Source organism: Schistocerca nitens, chromosome 5 (assembly GCF_023898315.1).
Source record: "Schistocerca nitens isolate TAMUIC-IGC-003100 chromosome 5, iqSchNite1.1, whole genome shotgun sequence".
Taxonomy (NCBI): Eukaryota; Metazoa; Arthropoda; class Insecta; order Orthoptera; family Acrididae; genus Schistocerca; species Schistocerca nitens.
The window spans coordinates 544,559,808-544,571,862 of NC_064618.1; the positions used below are offsets into that span (position 1 = coordinate 544,559,808).

General features: G+C 38.9%; 1 protein-coding gene across 1 annotated transcript in view; it reads right to left on the bottom strand.

Annotated features, from left to right (window-relative positions):
• LOC126260569 (glutamate receptor 1-like) overlaps nucleotides 1–8,291 on the bottom strand; it is a 1,252,588-nt gene extending 1,244,297 nt beyond the window's left edge. The window contains exon 1 of the mRNA XM_049957904.1: nucleotides 8,123–8,291. Within this exon, the coding sequence (XP_049813861.1) occupies nucleotides 8,123–8,291 (169 nt within the window). The remainder of the gene's footprint in view (nucleotides 1–8,122) is intronic.
• Nucleotides 8,292–12,055: the final 3,764 nt, after the last annotated feature.

Consider the following 12,055-nt stretch of genomic DNA (forward strand, 5'->3'; position numbering starts at 1 on the left):
TGGGCGTAATAATGAATGACCAAGCAGGAATACAGGTACGTTACTATAAGCACCATGCAGTTAATAAATTTTATCGTACCATACCCTGCAGTTACGAAAGATATTGATAGAATGAATAAAGAGGTAAAATAATTTACTCAAATATTTCAGGGAAACGAAAATTAGATTGTTATGGGGTGCTGGAATCTGAAAAAAGGAAAAGAAAGAGAAGGAAAACATGAACTGGGTAATGGAATCAAAAGAGCAGTCGCCTGGTAGAATTTTTCACTGAGCACAATTCAATCATTGTTAAGACTTGGTTTCAGAGTCATGTACGAAGGTTGTATGCACGGAGGAAGCTTGGAGATATTTGAAGGTTTCAGATTACACTGAAGAAATTGCAAACGATAGAAAACATTGCACTGGGACCTGGATAAACAGAAATAACCAGAGGTAATCGAGAGTTTCAAATAGAACATTAATCAATGACTGACTGAATCAAGTGAAATGAATACGATAGAAGACGAATTGTCAGCTTTGAGAGTTGAAACAGTGAAGGCAGCAGAGGATCAAATACATAAAAAGACAAAGCCGAATAGAAATTCTTGGAAGATAAAGAAATAATTTAAATAAGGAAAGGTGAAAATACACAAATACAGGAAATTAAGGAGGTGAAAGGGAATACAGACGCATAAAAAATGAAATTAACAGAAAGTGTAAACTAGTTAAACTAAGCAGAAATGGATAGAGGGCAAATGTAAGGTTGTAGAATCATGTGTATGGATGGGATAAATAGATGCAGCCTATATGAAAATAAAAGAGACGTTGGGAAAACGAGAAGAACCTTTAAGAATAAAATGAGCTCAGATAGCAGACTAGTTCCAAGCAGAGAAGGAAAAACTGGAGTTTTATAAGGAAAGTGAACTTGAAGGTTATATTACAGAAAGGGAAAAGGGTAGTACAAGAAGATGAGATGGGATACTGTGAGAAGAATTTGACGAAACACAGTTTCCTGGAGCAGACGAAATATACTCAGTATTATTAATATTTTTGGGAGAGCCAACCACGACAAAACTGTTCCACCTGGTGTGCAAGATATGTGAGGCAGATGAATACTGTCATTCTTCAAGAAGCATGTAACAGTTCCAGTTCCAAAGAGGGCAGGTGTGAGCGGTGACCGCACTATCAGCTCAATAAGTCTGACACGAATTATTTACAGAAGAATGGAAATATTGGTAGAAGCTGACTTTGGGGAACATGAGTATGAGTGCTGGAGAGAACACGTGAGGCCAGATCTGCCCTGTAACTTAGAAGATAGATAAAAGTAAATGAATCTACGTGTATAGAATTCGTAGAATGCAGATTTGAAATTTTTAAGGTACCAGGTGCAAAATACAAAAAAGAAAATATCATTTGCAAATTGTACAGAAGCCAGACTGCGGTTGTAAGAGACGAAGATGGTGAAAGGTAGACAGAAGTTAAGAAGGGAGTGATACGGGGTTGTAGTCTATCCAAGATTTTATTCAGTCTACACATTGTGCAAGCTGAAAAGCAAAACAAGGAGAAATTTGTAAAAAGAATAAAAGTTCAAGGAGATGAAATAAAAACTTTGAGGTTTGTCGATGACATTGTAATTCTGTCAGAGGCAGCAAAGAACTTAAAAGAGCTGTTAAGAGGAATAGGCAGTGTCTTGAAAGGAGTGTATAAGACGAACACCAATAAAATCAAAAGGATTCTGAGGGATTATAGTAGTAAATAAGGCTTCAAAAGTTCTAGATGACATTAGGTATTTGAGCTGCATAATAACTGATGGTCGAAGTAGAGAATATTATGTGCGAAACGCTTATAGAAGAAACGTATTTATGAGAACGCTGAAGTCGTTAATATAGAATGTAAATTCAAATTTCAGTAAGTCTTTACTGAAGGTATTTGCACGGAGTGTAGTCTTGTATGCCGGCCGCGGTGGTCTAGCGGTTCTAGGCGCTCAGTCCGGAACCGCGCGACTGCTACGGTCGCAGGTTCGAATCCTGCTTCGGGCATGGATGTGTGTGATGTCCTTAGGTTAGTTAGGTTTGAGTAGTTCTAAGTTCTAGGGGACTGGTGACCACAGATGTTAAGTCCCATAGTGCTCAGAGCCATTTTTTTAGTCTTGTATGGAAATGAAACGTGGACGATAAACATTAAAACATAAATAGAATAAAATCTTTTGAAATTTTGTGCTAAGGTTAGGTGGGTAGAACGGGTAAATAATGAGGAACGGAATCTGCGAAAAATTAAATTTATGGCACAACTTGACTAAAAAGGGCGTTGGTCTATATGACACATTGTGAAACATCAAGAAATCGTCAATTTACTACTGGATGAAAGTGTGGAGGATCAAAACTGCAGCTGGAGACCAAGAGACGAGCACAGCATACAGGTTCAAATGAATGTGTTTTGGAGTAGAAATTTTGCCATGAAGAGCTTTGCACAGGACAGAGTAGCGTGAAGAGCTGCATACAACCAGTATTCGCTTTTAAGACTACGGAAACAACAACAATGGTCTACCTTTAGATATGAGAAAGCGCCAGTGTGAGAAAAATTCCGTTAAAAATAATACTGCAGTAGTTTCACGATAGTAATTTGCTTGGTATGAAACGGTATCCTCAGTCTTCCGTTCTTAACACAACGACCGCTTATGTACCGGTATTCAATTGGTTCAAATGGCTCTTAGCACTATGGGACTTAATTGCTGTGGTTATCAGTCCCCTAGAACTTAGAACTACTTAAACATAACTAACCTAAGGACATCACACACATTCATGCCCGAGGCAGGATTCGAACCTGCGACGATAGCGGTCGCTTGTCTCCAGACTGTAGCACCTAGAACCGCTAGGCCACTCCGGCCGACCGTACCGGTATTCTTTTTGGTTTAATACTCGTGGCAAACAAGGAAAAAAAAAGACAAAAATACCGGTATTTGCTGTTAATGTACTTCTTCGAGAAATGTGAAGTAGGTTTCTTAAACATCTCGATCTAATTACTAGTGCGCCTACCAGAATGATGACTGCCGTGATTGACACTTCAACAAGAGAGTCTACACCCATGGGACATTTAGGCAGTTACAGTTGGGTGAGAATTTATTTTATATAATTTAGTGTACACCCTAACAGGACTAGTAAATGTTAATAGAAAGTCGTAATGCTAATCTGTACCGAGCTGCAAAAAGTACATTGTGATATGAAAATAAGAAACTGCTACCGGGTGCCACGCAGTTCCGTATGAAATTAGGATTAATCGATTAATGCTCAACAAATATGCATGACTCCGAACTTCTGGATTAAATTCACTATAGAAAACTGTTGCAAATTATTGTGTTTCGTTGCATTCTGAATACAGTGTGGTTCTGGAATTGACTGCAACTCCACGTACGATCCTAAGGATACACAAAGTAAGTCGAGGCAGCACTATGAATTTAAAAAAAAATAAAAAAAAATAAATAAATAAATAAAATTTTTTTGCGAAACGAGCTTGTACAACTTCATAGCAAGTTTAGAAGACAGAATATTTTCATAGAGGACCGAATAATAGGGGAAGAACGGGCATAGGATCGATCAAGAACGACATACCGACAATAGCTACGGTCTCCAGACTCCTAATCACATTATATTGACTGGATAGATACGAGATTCAGTTTCATTGTAGGGCTTCAAAAAAAACTGAAATCCGAGAAAGGCTTCCTATGCACGATCTACAACGCTACAGAAACAAAAAATATGAAACTGCTAAATAACGACATTCACAAATAATCATTTGTCTACTCTGGGGTTATCATCTACTACCCAGTCGGCCTTGGTAGTATAGTGGTAAATTGCGCTTCGAAGCGTAAAGGTCTCGGGAGCGAATCCCGGTTGGACCACCTAATGTTTCATTTGCTTTTACCTAGCCTTCACATCTCTTTTATATGCAAAATAACGAGGAACGACAGGTGCTTCGGATTTCACGTTCAACTAACATTACCCAGGTATGGTTATTACGCTAAGTTATAGACGGATTTGTTACCGAAATGGCGTCCAATTCAAAGATCAGGCTACTGCGCCAGAGAGAATTAGTATAATCATTTACTGCACAGGATCATCTGCGGAAAGATGTTGCTTTGAAGAAAATGTGCTTAGGTCACTAATGACGCTCGGAGGAAAGAACTAAAATATTGTTTTTAGGAGTTGGTATTGAGTGTATTGTATGATGTTTATACCAACAATGAAGTTTTTATCGCAATGATCTTCGCTCATGTGATGTTTTGACATAGCTGTGGTTGCGTGGTAAAGGTTCCCTTTTTTTACATTACATTTCATTTGATGTTTTCTGTTTTCTATAAAAATAGTCTATTGCTTCAAAGAAAAAGTATTTCAAGGTAACAATAAAGGTCCACAAGATTACATCGCTATAGCGCTTCGGAACAAATATGCATCTCACATTAACAACTAACAACTTGTTTTAGCTACGATTGACAGAAGCAAATCAGAATGGAGAAACAGGGCAAATTTCATGTACATTTGAGTCTTCTAGCTCAGACGCCTGGTCGTCTCCTTTAAAAGGCTTCAGTCACCATCACCTTTAACAGAATCACACTCAATAGTAATAAACGCTTGACGTCGTGAGAGCAAATAATAAACCCCATCGAGCAATAAATGGAACGTAATTCAAAGTTTGATGAAATGGATATGTTTTTGCGTTCACATCTCTAGAGACTAACGATTTGTAACTCTCGTTTCCACGTCTTTGTAGGCAATCCGATCTTTGCAATATTAACACGCTAAGACTTTATTTTCTTTGTCGGTGATTGGAGCGGTTCTGTAACCCCTTATAGCGCAGCAAAATAAAACCGCTTCTTACTTTCTTTGATACCTTCAAGCAGTCACTTTGAAAAAATCAGTCAGTTAAGAGGCGACTTCAGAAAAAAATTGTATCCACGTCTCCATTTCACTTTGTTTTAACATTATTAATCTTCAAAAATGAACATTGCATCAAAATAGTATTAGGAGCTATGAAGTCAGTAAGTAACTCGTGTTCTGTCGTCAGCAGAATTAAGTTACAATAATTAACATTATGTAGTATAATTACTTTATATTTTCTCCAGGCTTCAGCGAAAGAACCATCACAATCGCGAGTGACTAGTTAAGTCTAAATTGTTTAGTACACCTTATTAGTTCACACACTCTCTGGTACTCGCCTCTCATTTCGGGGGCGAGGATTTCACAATTTCGCCTTAGCAACAGTTTCACATCGAATAAGGTTCATTTCTCATACTATGTGTTAATATTTCTTACAATTTACAAGCAATAAGAAGAAAGAAAAAGGGTACAATTATTGCAAAATCTAATATTATTGTTACTATCACTTGAACTCGCAATTAATTAGAAATACATCGTTAAAAGAGGCGCACTTACATACAATATTAATTATCTGTAAGCAATTTTCAATTTCCATGTCTCACGAACCATATGGACATTGACAAACGAATCGCGTGATATTAGAAAGTGAACCTACAACAGACATAAATGGAAAACTATTTACGCAATACGGTATAGATCACAGTAAACTTACTGAGTAAAATTCCTGCAGAGAACTTCTAATTTCGAAATATTTTATTTTTGTCGTTGTTTGAACACAAAGGAACGTAAACACATCACTGATACACGCCATTCTCTATCCTGTGTTCCAAAAAACTTATTTTCGTACTACATAGATTTCGAAAAGTTTGCCCATTTTCCAGTACAGCAGGCTAATAAAGTGAAAGTTAACTCAATAAATTTTCTTTGAATGGATACTAAGACCGTACAATATTTATAAGGCGACAATATTCCCTCCTTCGACTCTAATTACTGTTAATTTTTCAGTTCTTGGTCATTTATCTTCTAAAGCATTTTCAAGCGGTAGCTGCAATGAACAGAGTAACGCTAAAGCTCAGTCTAGCCAAAATAATAGTTTGGGAAACATAGACAGCAGAAGGATCACGTCTCAAGTACATGCAGTTTACTCAGTTAATGGAACAATATTATACTGACAGGAGCATAATAATACTCTAATTAATAGTAATAAAGCGATTGGGAACTACCTGCACAATAGACCACATCCAGCAGAATGCATACAAGAAGTATCACAACTGCGGACGACTTGCGATTGCTCTTGACAATATTTGTAATGTACTCTGCAATATTTGTTTGGCAAACTATTTTTGTAAGCTCCCCGTGCTCGTCTCGCCACTTCAGTTGTTTCTTTTTCGTTTCCTACAACAGCGAATGTGTACATTCAAAAGCAAGAGCGTTTCTAGGAGCTGAAAGAAGAAATTTATAGTCGGTTTTCATACGAACACAGTAATCTCGAATATTTATCAATATGCGAACAGGTGGAGGAAAGATAATGGCACCTTTGCCTCTATAGTGCCAAGTCCAGAAAAGGTAACAGAAGGAGAGGGTAAGTCACTAATGGAATTAACGTTTGCGTGACTTTTTCTGTGCGTGATAGATGTTGCTGAGCAATACTGTTGGGAAATAAGTAAGGAAAAAGGAGTATTTGCCTTTGATTGTACAGTTTCCCTAATGTAGTCTTCTATAACCGCATGAAGTAAATACGAGCCTAGCGCAGCTTGACGAAGTACGAGTAGATGTGGTTCACGAAGAAGCCAGTCTAGGAAACATAGTTGATTAAAATCAAAATATGAAAAAAGGAAAGTGAATTCTGTCTGATGGTTCTCCAGACGTAAGAACCATAATTTGTTAGTGAAATATCTCGTATGAGGTTTCTGACAGTAAGTGGGGTAGACCTACATTGCTAAATTATTAGTATATCTGCATTGTAAGTCATACTTTAAGAATAAAGGGAAATGTTACGTGTTAGAGGCTACAGTAAATCTTGTTTACAGAAGAGGACAGTGATGCTGCATTTAGTGGAAGTCAAGATTGGTATCCTAAAGCAGTTTCATTTCATTGCAAGACAAATGTCATAATGCAGGTTGAACTGTGCGTCTCTGGTAGACTTCGGCGCCACATTTAACTTTTTTTACGAACGGTTTTTTCAGAATATTTTATCAAAGAGAAATGTTTATTGCTGTGACCCTTTTGCAACGATTTATAGAAAATCGTTTAAAACTCACACATAAATAAAAATCAGGGTTTAACGTATTGGTATACACAAAACTTCGATTGTCAATCACACAGCAAAACACACCCAAGTAAGAAGGACAGCTATATCCTCAGAAAGGTGATGTCCTGCAGGAAGGTCACAGTATTGGAAATTATATCTGAGGGTCCCCAAGGAAACGTTATAGCCCCCTGCTCTTTTTAATCCGTATAAACGCTTTAAAAAACAATCTGAACAGCTCTCTCAGATATTTGCTGATGATGTCGTCTTTTTGCGTCGGGTAAAGCCATCAGATGACCCTGTACAATAACACATGTGCGCTCCTCTACATTCGTACTAAAATATTACTTTTTAATGCCGGTTACATCACAAAAATTGCAAATTTAAGGGGTTATCAGTTCAGTTAAATATCTGGGGATTACAGTTGCGGACAGCTTAAATTGTAATTATCACACAAAAGATATTGAGGGAAAGATGAATCAAAGTCTTCATTTTATTAGCAAACTACTTAGAAGATTCACCAAATCTACTAGAGAGACTGCTTGCACAACTCTTATGCGTTCTCTTCTGAAGTAATGATGAGCAGTGTGGCATCCTTAGTATGTAAGATTGAAAAAGTACATCGAAAAAGCTCAAAGAAGAGGAACTAGTTGCGTATTATAGCGAAAGTGGAGAGAGCGTACCACGTATGATAAGAGAGATGGAGTGACAATCTTTGAAACATTGGCTATTGTCGTTACAGAGAAATCTTTTAACGAAACTTCAGTGACCATCTTTCTCCTCCGAATGAAGAAATATTTTGTTGATAATCTACATAAGGAAAAATTATAACAGTGATAAAATAAATCAGATCTCGCACAGTAAGATTAAGGTGATAATTTTTTCCACATGCGTCCCCAAGTGGAACAGTAGAGAAACAGCCTGACTTGGGTTCTACGCCCAATTTGCCAAACACTTAAGTGTGAATTGCAGAGACGTCATGTAGACATATATGATCATACGATGGATCGCGTGTACTTACCGATGGGAACCTTCTGAGCACCGCAGCTGCTCGGCACGGAGAGCAAGAGTCCGGCGGCGAGGACCAACAGCGGCGGCAGTCTGCCCGCAGAAACCGCGGCCCCTGGAGTGCCGGCTACCCGCGTCGCCGTCGCCGCCGACACCGACGCCGTCGCCTGCCGTCGCGTCATCCCCTGCGGCCCGGGCGCCGCGACGCCTGCTCCAGCACTGCCGGCCGCGCGGATGCTGCGCGGCGGACCGGGGGAAGCCGCCGACGAGCGCCGAGGGTGGCCGAAAGCAGCCGAGCGTGGCGTGGTGTGCCGTGGCTCATCCCCAAGCCCGCTGTGGTGGACTGCTCAGGCAGGAGGCGATGTCGCGACGCTACGAGTTGCGGTGCGGCGTAGCGAATTTGTTGGTGTTTCCATTCATCTGCGTTATGTCAATAGATATATGGAAAATTATAGCACTACAGGTGTAAAACAAAACAAAGGGCTGTAGGTAGAGAAATACTAAATGAATCACGTTTGGCTATCAAAAACGGCAATGTGTGAATCATTCAAATACTGAAGTAGCAGAGTACTGGAGACAGATCGCTTACAAAACCCAAAGAAATTTTGGTAAAATTTAATGGCACCAAAGTTACTGCCCACACACTCATGCATGTCACAGGTGTTGAAACTGGGTGTTCAAAACAAAAGCAAAAGTGCTGAAACTCATTTTCAAACATTGCTGCCGCAAGGGGTAGCTGTGCAGTCTGAGGCGCCCTGTCACGGTTCGCGCGGCTCCCCACGTCGGAGGTTCGAGTCCTCCCTCGAGTATTGGTGTGTGTTGCCCTTATAGTGAGTTTAGGTTAAAGTAGTGTGTAAACCTAGGGACCAATGACTTGAGCAGTTTGGTACCATAGTACCTTACCAGAAATTTCCAAAAAAATTTCAAATATCGCTATATAAAGGAATGTCCAAGAGTATGGTCTGAGATTAATTTTTTCTCCACTGATAATATGGATGAAATCGCTAAAATTGAACAAACGTCTGCGGCCTAAACGAGTCCCTATCAGGAGTCTATATCTGCTGCTGAGATACCCTCTCTTATAACAATAATATACCTATGATCTCTGAGTTAACCCCTCTTTTAACACAACACGCCGTAAGTCCGTCGAGCAAATAGATCGTGCACAATAGCTCGAAGAAATTGCATGTCACACCCGTTTACCTATGCACGGAGCAGAAGTGATCCAAAAAACTAACGTCCAGCATCCATCACATCCATCTATTATAGAATCGTATGTTCTGATCTCAAACGTAATGACTACCTCGCGCCAACCAGCAGACATTCCGAAAGAAATCTGTCCTGCGAAACGTAGCTCATGCTATTTTCAAATGACATCTTGAAAGCTAAAGATCACGGCAGTCAGACAGATGATGCATTTCTTGACTTTACTAAATTGTTTGACTCAGTACTATCACAAGGGGTATCAAATGAAATTCGTGATTGGACTGTTGATATCTCCTTAGGATGGAAGGTCATCAACGGATTTAGAAGGGTGTTCCGACTTTTTCCATTCGTTTTGCGTATTGAAGACCTTGTAAACTGTATCAATAGTAGCCACAGACTTTCCGCAAATGATACAGTTATTTGGAACAAAGTGCCCTCTGAAAATAGAGGCTGTACAAATATATGTCATCTGTAATAAAATGGAACACCTACAGCCGTCCTTACGATGTTATTTATTATATGGCTAAGACAATGAACAAGTGTGTGTCATCCTTACGAAACAGGACTAACAAGGAATATTGAATGTATACAAACAAAGTCAGCACAAATGATAATTGGTTTCTTTGACCCATCGGAGAGTGCCAAACAGATCCTGAAATCTGAACTGGCATACACTTGAAGACATACGTAAACTGGAAAGTTTCCAGCGTTCAAGTAACCATTCTATGCAAATGGAATGGGAAGAAGCCCTCGTAACTCATACAGTGGGAATTACCATCTACCATAGTCTTCACTGTGGCTTTCAAAGCCACAACTGAAGTTTATATATTGCCATTTTCAGGTCTAATAGCCTCATTGCTAACTGCGACAATATCAGGTTCATGTAAATACGGCAAATAATAGATTTGAAGATTAGTTTAGGTTGTTGGGAGCTTCCAAAAGCATTCTCACATAGTGTAAAATAGATATCAGCATCTCTCAACCATGATAGCAAGTATTCTGAAGAACTGAACGCTTGGATACAAATAATCTAAGACTGTTCAAACATACTTATATCAATATTTACCTGTTGTTTTATAGGTAATGACTGTTTCCTGAATTTTCCCCAACGTACTTTGGTGTTAAAAACCATTGATAAATACATAACCGGTTTTTGCTGCAGTCATCTGTATTTTCAGATCTCGATTTCGTCCATCGTGTAACTTCCGTCGACTAGTTAAAAATGAATTTTATAATTAAACTTATCTTTAAATACGGTATATTAAACAAATACTGGTATGCAATTTCTACTACGAACAGGTTTAAAAGCCATCTCATTTTGCAGAAGATTTTATTGCATCAGAAAAGTATTTTCAAAACGCTGTGAAAGATGTAATACGAACACATCATTCGCACACTAATTTTTATTAAAATATTCACAATAATTCGTTATTTTGACAAAAATAAATGACATTGTCAAAATAAGATACGTATGTGGTGTCACAGAATTCACAAACTGCAGCCATACGACCTCAGCCCAAATGAAAATTTATCAAAAATTTGTCATAAATTGCATCTTTTTGCGTCTAAAGAAATATTATGTAGTACCTAGTTCCATTACACATGGTACGCCACTGGATTTGGAGAGGTCTTTTAAATTTCAATAAAATCCTCTTGTTCGTTTCCTCTCGTCATTTTGAAACTAAAAGTAGTTTTAAACCGGACATTTTCACCGTCTTTGCTAAGATCCTGTTTAGGGCTGCTGAACTGCTGGTTTTTGGAGAAGATCATCCCTATATACTACCATGTTTTGGTTGTCACATACACCTACGTCACTTTCCATAATGTCATGCAACAACTCATGGTGAAGATGGTAGTGAAGAGTGATTATAAAGAAGAGACCGATTAGGCCCCTCCACATGACTTACATTTAGTATCTGTTTGTTAGTTGCTATGTTTTATTATGACTGAACTCCATTTTATTGCAGCCTATCTCATAAACTTCTAGTTATTTCCTTCTATCCTCAAGAAGCCCTATTCTGTTAATTTTCTCCACCCCTCTACTGATCTTCTCATGTTACACAAAAATTGGAGAAAGTGAAACATGAGGACCGAGGGATCTGAGCACAAGGAAATTTATTCCACTGACTAATACACTGAATTCGGTCCTCCGAAGTTGTTTCAGCGAGGAAGATCGTTTATCACTGCCCCTCCTTTCAATCGTCGTACAAGCGTCGAAATAGCAGATACTGAGATAACCGACCGCAGAACTGAAAAGCAGCTACAATCGCTTAGTAGCGGAAAGACGTCAGGACCAGGTGAGATACCTATAAGATTTTATAAAGATTATGCGAAAGAACTTACTCCCCTTCTAGTAGTAATTTATCTTAGATCGCTTAAAAAACGAAAGGTACCTAACGACTGCAAAAAAGCACAGCTCATTCCCGTTTTTAATCTGTTGTAGCATTATGGAACATGTTTTAAGCTCAAGAATTATGACGTTTTTGGAAAATGAACATCTCCTCTATTAAAATCAACATGGATTCCGCAAACAGAGATCCTGTGAAACTCAGCTAACTCTGTCGCTCCATGAGATCCACAGCGCAGTGGACAACGGCGCTCAGGTTGATGCCGTGTTTCTTGATTTCAGTAAGGCACTTGGCAGCGTCCCGCATTGCCGTTTAATGAAAAAAATACGAGCTTACGCAGTATCGGAGCAGACCTGCGATTGGATTTAAGACTTTCTTGCAGATAGAACTCA